This window comes from Homalodisca vitripennis, chromosome 5 (assembly GCF_021130785.1).
Source record: "Homalodisca vitripennis isolate AUS2020 chromosome 5, UT_GWSS_2.1, whole genome shotgun sequence".
Classification (NCBI taxonomy): domain Eukaryota; kingdom Metazoa; phylum Arthropoda; class Insecta; order Hemiptera; family Cicadellidae; genus Homalodisca; species Homalodisca vitripennis.
Window position 1 is genome coordinate 23,045,382 of NC_060211.1, and position 18,820 is coordinate 23,064,201.

General features: G+C 33.5%; 1 protein-coding gene across 2 annotated transcripts in view; it reads right to left on the reverse strand.

The window, feature by feature from the left end:
• The window catches only part of LOC124361839 (nucleolar and coiled-body phosphoprotein 1-like), a 43,698-nt gene that overhangs the window by 5,891 nt on the left and 18,987 nt on the right, over window positions 1–18,820 (reverse strand). For both annotated transcript variants that reach the window (XM_046815841.1, XM_046815840.1), the window contains 7 exons: window positions 17,218–17,361; window positions 12,830–12,859; window positions 11,135–11,224; window positions 6,603–6,702; window positions 4,454–5,538; window positions 3,174–3,242; window positions 1,398–1,442 (listed from right to left, as the gene is read on the reverse strand). In XM_046815841.1, the coding sequence (XP_046671797.1) occupies window positions 1,398–1,442; window positions 3,174–3,242; window positions 4,454–5,538; window positions 6,603–6,702; window positions 11,135–11,224; window positions 12,830–12,859; window positions 17,218–17,361 (1,563 nt within the window). The remainder of the gene's footprint in view (window positions 1–1,397; window positions 1,443–3,173; window positions 3,243–4,453; window positions 5,539–6,602; window positions 6,703–11,134; window positions 11,225–12,829; window positions 12,860–17,217; window positions 17,362–18,820) is intronic.

The following is an 18,820-nucleotide window of genomic DNA, read 5'->3' on the forward strand; positions in this document are numbered from 1 at the left end:
AGTTTATGTAAAATTGTTGTACAAATTGTGTAATTGTTCAAGCATTTATTTTGGAAGTTATTGGTGATCGATAAAAACCATAAATAACTGAGTTGTCATTTATTTTCATTTTAACGGTTGCAATATTGGAACGAAAAGGTGTACCAAGATGGCCAAAAAACTTATTGATAATTTAAATATTTCTGCCAAGTTCCCATTTGTTTAAAACTTTTTAGAGACATTTCTTATTTGAACAAACTCCGTTAGTAGCGTATCATTTATAAGCACATAAATGAGTTCATTTAAATTTCGGATAGTTTTTTCCCAAGAGGATCGCGATCGTTAAAGTTATGTTGATATTTACCGTAAGTACTAGTGTAAGGATAGTGTTAACAGGCTTGTTTTTTATAAATCACTAACTAAAATTTGCATTAATCTAATCTTTGATTTTACATTATTTATAACATCTTATTGTTAGATGAAGTTTTTTATATACAAATATTACATATTTACAATGAAACAGTTAATATAAAACGTGTTGGAAGGATAATAGGAATTCGGATGTCTGCTATCATTGTATGTTACAAAATGTATAACATAACGTTTCGAAGAATGGAATCTACCCTCTTCGTTAGGTGGTGAAGGAGGTATGAATACATACAAAAGAAGAGATCGGTTTGGGAGTGCCGATGGCCGAGCGGTCTAAGACGTTGGACTTTGGGTCTGAGTTGGAGATAACGCAGGTTCAAATCCTGTCTGTGACCGCTGCACTTTTTATCATTACCATCGATCTTGTACTGCATCGACTCTCCCCCTTATTCTGTTTGATAAGATCCTCGCACAGGCCAGTTGCCCATGAGGACGGACAGAATAAGGCTTAAAAGGGGATCGGTCTCTCCTTTAAAAAAAAGAAAAAAAAAGAAGAAGAACAAGAAATGGGTTCAAAGATATCCAAAAGCTATTACAGTATCCCATTTTCGCTTGCGCTAAGTGTGTTATGTGATTGTAACTCTCGTTCTCGTGACTAGTGCTCGTGACTTGCGTCATGTGCAGTGACAACGCTAGTATTGGACTCCAAGTAGCTTTTCTGTATGTTTGAACCATTTTCTCCTTTTTGTCCTTTATTTTTTGTGTATTGATACCTCCACCCACCTGATGAAGATGATAGAGTTCAAATCCTCGAAACGTTGTATTATACTTTTTGTAACATACAACGATGTTAATTTCCAAAATCCTTTCAAACCTTCCATCGTGAATGACAACCTTTAAAATGAGTTATATATAATGTGCAGTGAAAACAGCCTGCTCAGATTGTCATTACGCATTTTGTTTTCATACGTATTAAATTAGCGATAGTTATTATTATCATTTTAAAATGTGATAAGCCGTTTAGGAATAAAACGGTTAAATTTACTCACCGATTCCACTATGTCTGGCGATACAAGAGTTTCGTTTATCTCAACCTGAAAAATTAAAATCTAACTTACTTGTATGCATATTACTAATGAAAACTATCAAAAAGTATGTCTTAGCTGTTATATTGCAGTATAATGACAACCATCCTAAAGTATTTCGGATATTCTCGATGTGGCTTCAATATTAATACTTAAGTACTGAATACATGTTCATGTCTTATGAAGCTGCTGTAAGGCGTAACTGTCATCCTAGTTCATTTTTTGCTGAGATTTTGTCTTGTGAACACTTTTAAAAAGAACAATTCCAAGTTTTACAGTAGGATAATACAAACTTCTAATGTACAAAAATGAATGGATCCTGCTTTCCTAAGTTTTAAAATAGATTAAAACTAACTAAACGTTTGCAAGTTTAAATTACGTAATTTGAAAATTTAAAAATCGTAAAACCACTATAATACTTCAGATATTTTATAATTACTCTAGTGTTGAGTTATTTAAATTCAATTCAATTGCAGGGTAAATACAAAAAACAATTTAAAATGGTTTCTTTTCATACATTTTCAAATTTAGCCTCACGTTATTGTCTATCAGCTTCCTATCTACAGGAAAACAACACGCTACAATTTTTTTCCGTCCTTACCAGATAGAGCGAGAAGTGCTTTATAGTAAAAAAAATGGTTTTCATTACATAAAATTAATATGTAATTCATAAGAAAATCTTGTTAAAATTCTTACAAGTACTACTAATAATTAATTAACATTTACAAAATACAAATTGTAGCATTTGTTTTACCTTCAACATTAGTATTATTTTATTTATCTTTCCACTAATAAAACTTCTTAATATTAATACTTCTTTTGTTCATAACATTATGTTTCGCATTCAGAATAAAAATACATGCCACAATATTTTACTACACTCTATTTTACTTAGGGATATAGGCCCATTTTTAATTGCCTGTCCTAAAACTTTACTTTCAACAGTAATTTATTCACAAAATTAATTATTTTAACAGTCAATAGACTTGTATGTATTTGGCAATCCATTAATACGTCAGAATAAAAAAATATTTAGTCGTGTAGCTGTGAAAAACTATTTGCTCTTATTTTTAAATTTAAATAAAAATTAACGAAAGACAATTATAGTCGTTATCGACCGATCTTTGAGTTTAACATGCACTTTAATTCAGGTAAATACTTATCATTATTATATTGATCGTCCAAAAATTTCCATATCCCCTTCAGACATGAACCTTTCTTGTATATAGAGACATTTTTTTCAATTCCTGACAAGATAATCACTGTTCGTAATCAAGTACAATATATATATATATATATATATATATATATATATATATATACATATTTATCGTCCTTTAATTTGTTTTGGTGTTAACATATGTACACATACAACAAACTGATCGAAGTTGAGAAACAAACATGAAAGCAGAGTCCAAAAAGTGACTCATTCTAGTAAATAACGAAATGTAGACAACCGAATTAGAAGCCATATTGAAGCAAAAACGATAGGTTCAGGAAAATTGTGTATGATACCTCACGTTACATTACGATATCCGGGAGCTCCACAGCTTTCAACAGGAACATCATTAAAACAATCCCCATTTTAGAGATAATCTTTAGAGATAAGTCGGCCTTAGTGTGTAACAATACAGTAATAACCAAGGATCATGTACTCATAGTAATACTCGTAACCATTTGAGCTTTTGATTAGTTTAACAATTAAATACTATTAAGATCAAATACATGTAGGCTACTCACAATTGGTGACACTAGGTCATATTGCAGTCTTTCTAATTGGTCGTTAATGTCTAGCATTTCACCCTCCAACTGTTGGCAAATTTAGATAATAAATTATTTATACAATGAATACAAAATATTAGTGTATAGTACTAAAAACCTAACTCTTATTTGAAAAACAACAAGATTGTTCAAGAGTACTCTTGTCACGTATGTACCACAACGTTATCGCTTAAAACATCACTGTACAATCATCAGAATACTAAATGGTTTGTCGTTAAACTACTTTTTCAACTGTGTATTCATAGCATATCAATCAATCAAAATCCTTCGATAATTCTTCATTGTATTCCATATCAGCTTATATTTTGCCCTTTAAATAAATTGTCATTTCTCTATGAATGTCACGTTTCTTAAAAACCGTTTACGCCAAGCTGTTTTAAATAGCTGAAGCGACACTGCGTAGGATTAAAGTTATTTTTAGTAACTCCGAAGGACACCTCTGATATGTGAAAATGGATACAATAATATATGTCTTTGAAAAGTAAGTAAAACCTATTTAACTACAAACCATATTCAAAATTGCAATATATTTATTGTACATTTTAATAATTCGTTGGTAATCGAAGTAAAACTATTTATATTATCTATCGCAATACTACTAGTTCCTTAAGATTATTCTTATTTTACAAACTTTCTCCGAGGCTCATTGTCAAGGGTGGAGAATAAAAACTAATTAGAAGTTTATTATTTTATCCTTGTTGCTAGTAGTAAATATTTTAGATGTATATATTTATTTAGTCTTGTTCACATGCGTTCTCTGTATTTGTTTCTGTTACTTCTGCGGATGTACGCAAAAACATAGACGCTGTTACTTACGGTACCACATAACGGTATGTATAAAAAAAAAAAACTGTTGTGACATATGTATTTGAAAAATCTTCTATATTATTACTTTATTTTCGTACTGCTACACATCCAACTTTCAATACTATTATTGGTTCCTATTTAAAAATGTACTGTTGTTTTATTATTTTTTCTTCTTTGTACTATTCGTCTTGCCAAATATTAAAATGTTATGTTATAACTATTTCCACCTTTTTATGATATCCTTTCCAAATCCCTACTGAAACAGAAACTAAATATTGATTGTTTACTGAGCCATTAATGTTAAATCCAATTCAACGAAAATTGAATTTAGTGATTTGTACTTAAGTTATGGTAACTTAAGTATAAGTTTGATGGTAACTTATATGAGTTTAAATGTAGTTTTCTTTACAGAATAATTCAAAACTCCTTACCTCAAGGGCTGCAGGAGGCAGTCTATAATCTCGAATGGGGTCTATAGCAGGAGAGCCCACTCGCGTAGTTGGACGCGCTTGCTGTCTTTCTCTGGATGTTCCTGCGTATCTTTGTTGAGTAGTCTGAGATTCTCTCCTGCATTGAGGACTCGGCCTTGTTGCAGTAGCTCTTTGGCAAGGACTTTGGGTACCTCTTTGAGAAGGACTTTGAGCAGCTCTTGGATTAGGCCTTTGAATAGGTCTCGGAGGTGGTCTTTGGGTAGGTGTTGGAGCATCCACTCTTGATTGGGAAGTTCCTCGAGAACAATGGGCCGACCTTCCCGGTATTCCAGGAACCGAGGCCGCTCTCTGCGGTTGTGGAATTCTTGGAGGACGGGGTTGAGGAGACGGTCTCGGAGAGGATGTTGCTCTCGGTGTGAATTTACCGGTTACCGCAGCGAATTTACCTGCAGCTGTTTTCGGTAGAGATGGTCGAGTTGAACCGTACGTAACCGGTAAACAGGGTCCGAATATCGTCTGTTCGGTTCTTTGGTAGCGTGGCTTTTCTGGTGGAAGTTCTACCAGCGGGGGCCTGTATGTGGACGCTGTCCTTGGTGGTTTCCGCATTGTTCCATACCTTGACATCCGTTCACTGTCTGTCATTTCTCTGGGTGCAGATTCCTGAGAAAGCGTTATTGTTTGGCTTACAGTACCGGATGGTGTTGAATCGCGTGTTGTTATAGAAATCTTTGAACCTGTGTCAGTGAATTCAGTTGTTATATGTGGTTTGCCCTTTGTGGATGTAGACGGTTGGGGCGACTCATACGTGTAAGATCCTGGTTGTGATTGGCTGACACAGTTTTGGGCTTGACTTCTCCTCAGCCATTCTTGGGCTTGAGCTGATGTGGATGGCTCGGGTGATGAGTACACGGTGAAGGGCTCATGGACGGGTGGACACGGCAATGCTGGCTGTTCGTAAGATGAATCGGGCGAGCATATTTCGGGCGAGGACGGTTCGGATGAAGAAGTCGTTTTGTTTGGAGATATAAGTTGTACCATAACGTTCTCGGAGAATCTCACTGTCTTGCGGGTCTTTTTGGGTGTCTCTGGGAACAAACTCTAAATTGCTTAAAAAAACAACAGGGTATTCAAATACATATATGTAATGTTTCGGCCTCGCATTGGAGAGCCACCTTCAGTGTAACGGAGTTTAAACTGAAACTGAAGTAATATGTTGACTAAACATTGCTCACCACAGAGGGACTGAAATTGTCAAAATTATTTGTATTATACTCAAGTAAGTTTCAACACGGCGGGCAATACTCTTGTCAAAGTTGTAATGTATTTATATGGTTAGCCATTATTTCGAATTGATATCAATACTATTTTAAAAGTTTGTTTAATCTCGGCTATAACACTAATACGAATTTTTGGATTACCTAACTAGCATGTATGGAGGCGTACATTTTGATGAAGATTTTGCAGAATCAGGGTAAGTTCAGAGAAGGGAACTGGGTCAAAAATAAAATACATTGTTTGTTTCTTTAAGTTTTCCACAAATTTCATTTTCTTCATCAACAGAACTGTATACGGAAATCACATAAAAGGTCAATTTTACACTTACGCAGTGTCCTTGGTTAAGAACTAAGGGTGTTCACCTTTTCACAACCAAATACAAGATTTTACGTAAAACACTAAAATAACTATCGAAATTTCTACGATTAATTTATTCACTAATTTTGCCGTAAGTAATGTTGAAAGCCAGGCATTTTGCAATTAAGTGATAAAAACATCTGGTCAAAAATCCTCAATGCGCCAAGTTGTTTTCTTTAAAGTGTTGCAATTTTTTATCATCCTCGTGAAATTACAGGTATGTAAATTAGGAACTTTTTTATTGAGGTGAAAATAATAATGGCTGAGTAAAACATTTGAAATATTTACAGTATGTACATGTGTTATAACTTCACGTCCTTGTTGATCTATAACTTAAAAAACTAAACTGTTTTAGTTTAATACAATTTGGAAAATTAAATTTTTAAAATATTTTTCTCTTTGTGAAATTGTAGTGTTTTATAAATAAAACGCGTGTGTGAGTACAACAAGCACTGATACGTTGTTCAGAATATAAATAAATTTGTAGAAAGAAATTGGCCTAAAATTAGATATTTACCAGTAGGTAGAGCCGGAGCACACGACGATTCAGCTTGAGCCTCTTCTTCTAAAGACGCATATGACAGGGAGGACTCGTCAGAGCAGTATTCATATTCCAACTGAATAATCATATGGCAGGCCGTAAATAATTACACTCAATAATATTTATGATCACAAAGCACGCATTTCCAACAACTCGGATTTTATTGTACAAAGCAGATTTCCAACCAACACTTTAAGAATTCTATAATCAAATGTTTTTAAATAATGTCTTCAAATTGATATCTCTAGTAATTTCTAGAATATCTACAGTATGAGGTAGAGTTTAACACAGAATTTTCCACCCTCTAAGTTAAGATTATCATGAATACAGTCGGAATCTGTTTTATTGATTAGGTATTGGGAAAGAAAACACGGTTAGCCAATTAAACCTCGTAGTGGGTAATTTTAAATATTAGGGTGTTTAAATTATTTATTATTTAAGTATTAAATAGGTATACGATAATAAACCTTTTAACACTTTGTTATAGATTTTATTTTGTACAATGTACATTTTGAATTCAACGAATTCATCATCAGGTACTTGTAGGTTAAGGTAAATGAGGTAAATAAATCATTGAAATCAAATTATCATGTTTCAAACTACCTTGGTGGTTAGAGATTTTTGTGCATCTCTAATAGTTAAATACCTTGCAAGGAAGCAACCTTTTACATACCAACCAATAAATTAACTGCAACGTTTTTCTTATACACCTTCTGTACAGGTTAACACAAGCGGAGTTCACTTGCGTTTGCAAATTTATGGAAAAAAAATTAAAGCTGCAGTATCTAGTAAAAACTGTTGATTTTTAGATTGGCAGCAAAATTGATTGGCAGTCGATTTTAATATTGAGTTTTACAGCACTTTTGTGCAATTCTCAATTATTTTCCAAATTTATGACAATTAAGGTGGCCAATAACACAGGTTTACACACAAAATGTAACATTCATTAAATAAGGTTTTTTTTGTTTATTTTTAAGTTACAAAATCCAAAACTGAAAGCATAAATAGCCTACCACGTCTCAGTTTTATGTTATAGTACCGCTGTCATAGTCATATACCATAAATTTTGTGTTTAAAAGCTGAAAGTGGTTGGCAGCCCTGCAGAGCAGTGGTGGGGGGCAAGATAAACATTCCTTTGTGTCTGGTGACTCACAGCAGCACAGCAGTAGTGAGCAGGTATTTTAAGAAAGAGGTTGTGTGTTCAGTTTAATTTCAACACTTCTTAAGTAATTTTTTTGTAATGTCTAGTTTACGTCGAGTTTGTAAAAATCCTCCAGACAAGTTTTGTTACGTGTGTGGAAGGTACATCATTAAATCACAAGGAAGGCCTATAACTGAAGAGGTAAGAAAGGCATACTTCCTTTATTTTGGCTGCAAGGTGGGGGACCAGGATAAAAGTTGGGCCCCACATATTTGCTGCATTAGCTGTTTCGGTCCAACCTTATCCAATGGGCCAAAGGGAGCAGAAGGTCAATGCCCTTTGCTGTTCCAATGGTTTGGCGTGAGCCTAGCAACCATTTCAATGATTGTTATTTTGTTTGTCAAACCCTGAGGGATATTCAAAGAAGCAAAAATGTAAAATCCAGTACCCAGACGTGCCCTCAGCAATCAAGCCAGTTCCACATGGAGACGATTTGCCAATTCCCACCCCTCCAGTTGACTGGGAAAATTTTTTTATTCCCAATATTAGTGAAGATGATTGCCAGCAAATGGACAGTGAAGATGTAACTGAGCAAACAGATAACCCTAACGATCCTACCTTTGAGCCTCAGATGTCAAACGAACCACATTTTATCAAACAAAACGAATTGAATGATCTTGTTCGTGATTTAGGCCTCTCTAAACAGAAAGCAGAACTGTTAGGATCACGACTGCAAGAATGGAATCTTCTAGCAAAAGGCACGACAGTGTCTTGCTTTAGAAAAAGAAATGTACAGTTTTCCAGCCTTCTTTAAACTTGAGGGTTCAATGTGTGTTTGTTTTGATGTGACTGGGCTGATGGATGAACTTGGCATTAATCATACACCGGATGAATGGCGTCTTTTATCGATTCGTCCAAATATAGCCTAAAAGCTGTCCTATTACATAATGGTAATAAGAAACCATCGATACCTGTCGCTTATTCTGGTTATAAATGAAAAGAAACATACGACAACATGGCAGCCATCCTAAAAGGCAATTCAATACGATGAGTACAAGTGGCAAATATGTGCAGATTTTCAAAGTAGTTGCTATTCTTATGGGCCTTCAGGGTGGCTACACAAAATACTGTTGCTTCATATGCTTATGGGATAGTAGAGCGTCAGACAAGCACTACCAGCAAAAAGAATGGCCAAAAAGGTCTAACTACACGCCTGGTGATAGAAATATACTCAATATACCTCTTGTAGATCCTGAAAATATAATTCTACCACCACTGCACATCAAACTTGGATTGATAAAAAACTTTGTAAAGGCAATGAGTAGAGAAGGTGAAGGATTTGCATACCTATCCAGTTTTGTTTCCTCAGCTGAGCGAAGCTAAGATTCAAAGAAGGTGTTCTTTTACTGGTCCAGATATCAGAAAAATGATTAAAGATCCTGAGTTCGAAACAAAACTCAATAAAAAAGAGTTGGCCGCTTGGAAATCATTTTCCAGGTTGTGAAAGGGTTTTCTAGGAAATAACAAGGAGGAAAACTACAAAAAATTAGTCCCAAGATCTTTTGAAAGCGTACCAATCTATGGGTTGTCGAATGTCCTTTAAAAATACACTTTCTCCACTCTCACTTGGACTTTTTTTCCGGAAAATCTGGGAGCCGTAAGTGACGAACAAGGCGAGAGGTTCCACCAGGACATCAGAAACAATTGAAAGCAGATATCAAGGCCGCTGGGATCCTTCCGATGATGGGCGACTATTGTTGGTTCCTGAAACGGGAAGATTTTCACACCCCACAACAGAAAGAAGTAAAATAATAATAACAGCCTTTAGTGTCAACTTGAAGTGAAAATGTTCTTTATTTATTCACTTTAATGTATATAATAATAAACTTAAGTTTGGTTGGAACATTTCTGTCAACAATTTATTGAAAATCCCTATTCTCATAGTTGTTAAACTATACTTTTCTTAAGTTTCTTAGGATGTCTTGTATCAAAAAATCCGTACGTCCTACATACTTTTTATTGTTATTTTCGTGTTTAGCAAGGCAAAATACATAAGAAACACCTATTTTGATCAATTTTACAGAAAAAAAATATTTTTTAGTAAACCTGTGTAATGAGTCGATGGGAATTCTTAAATGTAACCATAGGTCGATGTTAATTAGATCGAATCTTGTATTTCATCAAGCAAGGTATATATTTAATCTTTTGCTAATCTAACATAATGCGTCAAGCGTAAACAAATAATTTTGTAAACAACCTCATTTTCTCCCGAGGTTTAAAACTGTCACTGGTTGATATACGCACACTTGAGAATGTAACAATATAATATCATTTCCTCTTCAATTCCGTCGTCTTCCTCAAGTCTAATGATTTCAATATGGACTGTTTTCTTTGACTTGAGGTCTACGGTACCAAGCCATAAACAACTGACATGAGTTAGGGTTTTTCTGTAATTTTTTTGCCGACAAATCAGCGTATGGGAAAACAGAATTTCACTGATTTTAAACTACACCCAGAGAATATCCGTGTCTCGCCCGTGTCTATTTAAATTCCAGCATAGACCAAGTCAAGACCGATGCTTCCAAGATAGGCCGTTATAAGTGACCGTTCCAATTTCAAAGGATGGTCGGCATTAGCACAATACTACACTGACAATCACTCACTAATTTAAAATTCCAATCACTCATTCAAAAGATTTGGAGTTGTTTATATAAACACATTTGGAATAATTCACTAGGTTTATATAAATAAAAAGGAAGTCATTAATGTGAGGAACATGCCCAAAAGTTGTTTTTCTTTTATACCTTTCTCTTAGAGACTTTTCTCATAGATCTCTTTTTCTCATAAATACTTTTCCCAACATGGGTACCGATTCGTTCGTGGGACTAATAAATTGTGTTTATCCTGCTACCAGGAAATATTTAATATGAGAATTATTATTTTTAGATTTGGTTTGATAGTATTTTTGTTTTCATCAATTTACCAGTATAATATGGTTAAGCGGTGCTTAAAATGAATAGGTACATATCTATGTATATTCGTATTTACTTATACTTTTCATAATAATGTACTTTGTACAATCTTAAACCAAAAACGTTGTAAATTTTCATGAAAACAATACCATATAAATTTAATTCAAGAATATATTGCTATATGTATGGACTCTTCCCCTCACTCAGATCTATAATCCATACGGGAATTTTTTATTTCAAATATTATGGAAGTGTAGTGTATATGTATTATTTTGTGTGTGAATAAATAATTTGAATTGATTTGATTTGAAATACCTATTAATATAAAACTAATCCACGCATTATATTTTTAATGGAAGCACATAGTTCTTAATCGAATGCTGCATTTCTCTTACCGGATTTATATACCTATATATAGCAGACTTGGGTTCACGGCGACGAGCTATTGCAGGCCTTTCCATCACGTCCCCAACGTACGCCGGTGGCTGGAATGTAAAAAATACTGTTTTAGAGATATTACAACAATTATTGGGTATAAATATTGTATGATTAATAAACTGCTCCACTTAAATATTAACATAATTTGACACTTGGTACATTGTAATTGATCGATCTGTCCTTCGGTCTTATATATACAGGGTGTTCCCAAAAGGGTCCTTTGGAACTGTTAATCATTATTCCAAACAAAAAATGTTCTAGAAACACAGGTCGAGAAATGTGTTGTTTGGCCGCGAGCCAACATTTTGTATATTTACAAAACAATTAATATTTATAGAATTAGTAAAGCTGCAAACACCAAACTTCACACATAGGCATCAATACATAAGAGGAAACATAAAATATAATGGTATGATTTGCTTTAATAATAAAAAAATTTTACCTGTTGTAATTGTTTAAAGTGAAATAACAAAACAAAAAACAGTATAGTTAAAAAGAGTTTACAAGGTACCAACTATTAAGTAATGTTATAATAATTCCCGACAATACACTTTGCAACGAAATTCGTCAACGCGAGCATAAGCGAGCATGACCACTTTAAAGGTACGCTTGCACAAGCCGAGAGTGACAAATAGCGCTCGACTGTGACTTGTTGTGTTGAGTGATTTATTTTCAAAAGGTACCCGTGAATTTGCTATAAAAATGACTAAATAGTTGTCATCTTGAAAATATTTTATAACAATACAGGCCTTTTTTGTTATTTGGTTTTAAACATGTTCAACAAATGCAATTTTGTTAAAGCAAATCACAAAATTATTTTTTTGTTATCTTCTTATGTATTGCTACATATGTACGAAGTTTGGTATCTGTAGCTTTACTACTTCTAGAGGTAAAAATTGTTTTGCAAAAATACAAAATGGCGGCTGGTAACTAAACAATACATTTCTCAGCTTTGTTTGTAGGACATTTTGTGTTTATAATAATGAGTACTATCAGCCACAGACGTTTTTACACCCTTTTGTTAATACGAACTACCAATTAGTCATATAAATTATATTCTTTATTTAAATAGTCTGAGCAAATTTTTTAAAGCCAGTCATCAAACTTTGGGCATGCTTTGCTAATTTTAATAAGATAACATTGTCACCAATAGAATAAAGAATAATTTAAAAAAATAACACCTAAATAAGATTTTAGTCTTTAGTTATATTAAGGGAGTAGATCTGACCGTGAATTGTTAGTACAAATTGACATGGGAGCGTACTCTTTAAAATTAAAAATTCATATGGAACTATAGAAATAGTTTTTGACTCTAAAACTTTAATCACTAAATTGAAATACATTATAAGTTATACGTCAGTAATTAAAAAAAATAAATAAATTACTAAAAGCTTATTAACAGAAGTACTAAAACAATTACTAATTGCACTAAAATTATCACATTTCCTCTATTAAAATGACTGAAATAAACAGAATAGGGCTCCTAAGGAAAACAAAAATAGTTCCTAAGGATCCCGAAATAAAAAACTTAATTGCGTTAATGTTTCGATGTCTCAAAAAGCAGAAAAATACATATTTCAAATGAAGAACTCAACAAGAATTAAGCCTGAGCAAAAGTAAAGCTTTTCCAGAGAACATGTTTCAAAACTTACGTAGTAAGGAAATTCTTCCGAGTCGCATTCCTGAAAAAAAGACATTATTACTTTATAATATTTTAGATATTACTAAGCAATACATAACTATACAGGAATATCAATATTTTTATTAGGTTTTAATTACATTTTGAAGAAAAAGTTTAGTTTTTAGAAAAAGTCTAGTTGTGAGTCATTGTCAGACCGAGCTCAATGCGCCAAACTGTCCAAACCCTAAAGTGAAAAGTAAAGACGCACAGAGTACAATGTATCTTGAAATATATTCATATAATTATTTCGTAGCTATCAAGTATGACTGTTACTTCCTGTAACGTGTATGTTTGGATTTAAAACAGCAGGTATATGTCAATGTGTCTCTTACCAATAAATTATTTCCAATTTGAATTATGTTCCTACGAAAATTACTGTTATTAAAAAAGTATTGTAAGCAATCTAAACAACATTTTATTAGAGAAGCTGTTTTAGTTTATGCGTTTGGTAAACATGAAAATAGCTTCTACAAACTATGTTAGTAATAGCCATATTTTTGAGTTGGACAGTAACTGACAAATTTTAGACAAACATTTCCCCAAAGTTTACTAATCATGCCTTAGAATGCTTACGCAATCACACAATTAGTTATCTAAGACAATCGTATGACTATTGTGAGCACGTGTACATAAATTATTTATTTGTTCTCTGCCTTTTTACTGGTATATAATTTTGAAACTGCTGCTCTCCATCCAATAGATTACAATAAAATTCGTTATTCTTAATTAAATCCAAGTAAAATAATTTCTTTCTGATATTTTACATTTACATGTGACTTTTTATTTAAATAGTTTATTATGTCTAGTAATCCTCAATAAGGAAATTAATTCTTATTCCTTTAAAATATAATCAGCCCATATCCCAACATTTTTCTTATGTCTGTATGAACACGATATTTGTTATTGAAAACAGTAATATTGTACTTTTACCAGGCGCGTGATCGGTCTTTTTGGGTAGTTTTTAGTAAGAGAGTTCAACACACAGAACAGCAGTAAGGCTAACATATGACACCAGATATACTTTAATTTGTGAATTTGCTGTAAATTGCAGATAATTAACCGCTAGGTTGGAGTTAAATCGTAATTATATAGTTTAATATTGGAATGATCTACTAAATTTCAATCTAGCTATGCAAAATAACTCAGTTGAGATAGTTAGTTAAAATTTAAAAAAATGAAACATTCGATTAGTTTGAAGAAAAAAAACTTATTAAAAAGGAAACTGATGTTTGTTATATACCCAATATCACACCATGTGACGCGTTACGAGATTCACAGAAGCTGTATCAAAATTTCAAGTCCTTACCTCATTTAACTGACGAGAACAGGGTTAACAGAAGAGTTTACTGCCCGCAGGTTGATATAAGAGAAATCTTTCCGACCGACTGATAGGCATCAGTGACGCTCAGTCCAATCTAAACGATAGGCTTGCACTTTCATTGTCTTAGTCTATGTAGATATACAGGGTGTTTGAAAAGTATGGGTACGGCTTAATATTTTAAAAACCATAGGAGATAACATCTATAAACTTTGCACAGTGTCATATGGCTATGTAAACTATTTTTTCTTGGTATTACCATGACATAACAACCATGGGGGGACGGCCCACAGAGGAAAACATGGAAATCTTAAATTGAAGCATGGGTCGAGTGATACATCATTTGAAAGAGCTCACTTAGTAGAGTTGAATGCCGCAAACCGCATCTCAAAAGGTTTATCCAATCAGAAATGGCGGGTTGTTTTAGGTACACATTGTAAAGTACATTATGCGCTGCCATTTCTGACTGGATCGTCGTATTCTGATGCGGTTGGCGGCGTTTCACTCTACTAACCAATGTGTTTTCACTGACTTTTTTTAATTAGCAAATTATGTCATAAATTTATAACACAATAAATAAAACTAAAAAACACACATAAATACTGATGTTTTTGAGATGCGGTTTGCGGAATTCAACTCTACTAAGTGAGCTCTTTCAAATTATGTATCACTCGACCCATGCTTCAATTTAAGATTTCCATGTTTTCCTCTGTGGGCCGTCCCCCATGGTTGGTATGTCATGGTAATACCAAGAAAAAATAGTTTACATAGCCATATGACACTGTGCAAAGTTTATAGATGTTATCTCCTATGGTTTTTAAAATATTAAGCCGTACCCATACTTTTCAAACACCCTGTAAAATGTTTTTTTTATGCAAATGTTCTACAGGTATTGAAATATCACGCGCGTATTAAAGCTGCGTAAACGCTCATCAAAGTAGGCCCTACTATAGGAGAACATTATTATTCCCATAATTAAAAATTACGTTCCTTGTGTAGAAATTAAGTTACATTAAAAATGTCCAAGTTAATAGTTTAATTCGTCCTTGAGATATCCGACGGTAAACAGACATCCAAGCAAGAGAGACGGATAGACAGATAAAATAGAAATTGTTCTAAACTTCTTAGTGATAACAAAGCAAAGTATACAAAATTTCAAGTTTATAACTCACTTTATTCTTGAGATATCCGACGGTAAACAGACATCCAAGCAAGAGAGACGGATAGACAGATAAAATATAAGTTGTTCTAAACTTCTTAGTGATAACAAAGCAAAGTACACAAAATTTCAAGTTTATAACTCACTTTATTCTTGAGATATCCGACGGTAAACAGACATCCAAGCAAGAGAGACGGATAGACAGATAAAATAGAAGTTGTTCTAAACTTCTTAGTGATAACAAAGCAAAGTACACAACATTTCAAGTTTATAACTCACTTTATTCTTGAGATATCCGACGGTAAACAGACATCCAAGCAAGAGAGACGGATAGACAGATAAAATAGAAGTTGTTCTAAACTTCTTAGTGATAACAAAGCAAAGTACACAACATTTCAAGTTTATAACTCACTTTATTCTTGAGATATCCGACGGTAAACAGACATCCAAGCAAGAGAGACGGATAGACAGATAAAATAGAAGTTGTTCTAAACTTCTTAGTGATAACAAAGCAAAGTACACAAAATTTCAAGTTTATAACTCACTTTATTCTTGAGATATCCGACCGGTAAACAGACATCCAAGCAAGAGAGACGGATAGACAGATAAAATAGAAGTTTTTCTAAACTTCTTAGTGATAACAAAGCAAAGTACACAAAATTTCAAGTTTATAACTCACTTTATTCTTGAGATTTCCTCTTGATTTGTAAAAATATTTACTAACGCTCTTAGATCAATCCTATAGAAAATCATGACCATAATTGAGCTGTACTTTGTCTATAGGCTATTCAAAATACTGTTGGCGAGAGAAAAGAAGAGACCTGGCCCGTGCCGGCGCACAGCTGTGTACTACTGTGTTGCCGCGCGGTAATTTCAGGCGCTTCGCCCCACAGCCAACCCTGCGAATTGTTTATCCTAGCAATGGAACAGTGAAACAATAATGGAATTACGAAACAGGGCGCGGCAACATACTAGTAGTAACGCCTGCAAATTTCAGATAGGCCAGAATCCAGGTCTCTTCTTTTCTCTCGCCATCAGTAACAATACAACGGATTATTAAAGGGCACGTTGAAAAGTTCCAACCAATCGAAAGAAACCTCATTATATGAGTTTCTATGTTACACGTAAAATGTGATATTATTCAAATCAGTTTATTAAAAAACGTGTTTGTCCTTCAATTTTATAATTGCTATGATGGATATCACCAATATAAAGTGTTCTCTTTATATTGGCCCCGCCTGGAGGCCACAAGAAAACTCGGTGTTTTTTTTTCGGTGGACACGGTCTGTGAAAAGATTATGGAGGATGAGGGGTACTGGGATTGTTTGTCACAATTCGTCCGGAGCATCCTCCTGGAAAAGAAACCCGATCTGGACCGCGAAGTGGCCCAGATCCCTTGACCGAGCGGCTGGATAAGGAGCGAGCCCCACGGGCTTAAGCCATATTTAGGCCTAACCTGAAGTAATGTGATAAAAAATCCCAGGTTAGAATCCTAAAGAGTAGAGGAGGTTTTTTATTGGGTAAACCCGTTTTTAGGGGAGTCCCACACTACAGGCTGGCCACCTGCGGGCGTAATTGCACTTTGCCTGCCTCTCCCTCAAAAAAAAACAAAAAAAAAAAAAAAAAAAAAAAAAAAAAAAATATATATATATATATATATATAAAGTGTTCTCTAACGTTCAACCAAATCCCATAAATGACATTCATAGAACAGTACGTTTTCGAGATTTCGTGTGGACATACAGATATTCAGATATGAAATCGTTTCATCCCCTATAGTGATAAGCTTAACCCACTCTGAGCCTATGTAAGAATGAGCAAAATTCGATATACTAAAGATATACAAAAACAACTTGTGAAATCCTACAATATCAGTACTTACTTCAAATGTCTTCGAAAGGTATGCTGGTGGTGGTGGTGGTTCAACACATTCTTCGCCCGGAATTCCTCTTCCAAGGCTCTGCTCGACAACGAAGTGGCTCAAGACCGGTATCTTGGATGTACCAGGACATACTCTGGGATACTCCTGGATACATAGAATAGTAATAGTTTGTTACCATAATTGACAACTGTAATTACAACAAGTTTTTACTTCCTGCATAACTTTAATTTATTGCATTTTTTTAACTTTCAATGAATAAAATGGTTAAGAATAAAGAACTATCTAGTAAAAATACATCACTCCAATCAATCAAAACACTAGTATGGAATAAGAACACTTAACAGTATGGGTACGAGTCAATACCTTCATTACATAGTACTATTATTTTTTGTGGAGGAAACTCAAAATTATGTGGTAGGTTGGTTATTTGCCAGAAGAAGAGATTGGATTGTAGATCTCGAAACGTAGTGTCACAGATTTATTTTGTTTTATCACTAAAGTATGGCAAGTGTCCGGAAAAAATCCTGTTTCCTTCACAAAAATTCCATCGTCAAAAATAAACTTCAAACAAAGAACTTTGTTTTATTCTTTTCCAATTAAATTTCAGAATATGATTACGCCTCCTCATGCAAAAATGCAATTATACCAGTTATACAATTTTATTCTTGAGATACTTTGTGAACAGACAGACAGCCTGGTTAAGATAAAGAAAAGAAGTTTGACATGCCCCCAGCAGACAAAAGAATAATTTAGTAACTTACTGAGTGATGAAGCCCAAATTTCACGGATAAAACTACAATGTTATAAAGCCTTGTCAACGTATTCGGAATTAAAAGTCTATAGAAGAAATCTTTCACAAAGCATCCTGTACAAAGTTGGGCTACAAGTGCTACTGAGTCACAATGTTAAGAAAAGTATTAGAGTTGTACTCAAGTTTGTTTATCTATTTAACTTTATTTTTATTATTTATTTTTAATTTATTTATACATTTATTTATCTGGAATTGTTCGTCTTTATTTTCGTTATCCATAATACCAATTTAAAAATATTCACTAACGCTTGGCCAATCTCCAAGAAGCCTCATGCACTGTCATCGACTCGATGTTTCCTATATAGAAATGAACTCTATAATTCAGACAGGCCTACAGACAGTAATGAAATTTTTCCAGTCTTTGAGTCATTGATGCAACAATAAATACAGTTTGAAATGTTTGATATTGGATTATTCAAGACTTAACTTAACATTAATTGGAATATCAGAATACACAAGAATGACAATGATACTAAATTAGACAATTCACGCTACAGTCATAATAATTATAAAAGTCATCAAGACTTTGAAAACCTAGCACGGAATATAAACAATTTCTGAAAGTATCATTTACAAAAAAAAAAAATAAAAAATAAAAAATGTTTTAACCAGGATTCGAGAGATCCTTTTCAGTTTTTTTCACTATTTACAAACACATAATTTCTTATTCTGATAGTATTCCTTTTCAATACAAGTACTTCAATTAGTTATGAAAATATTTAAAATCACTTAAAAATCAGTCAAATAAAAAATATTTTTTAATGATCAAGAATAAGTCCATGTTTAATTTCT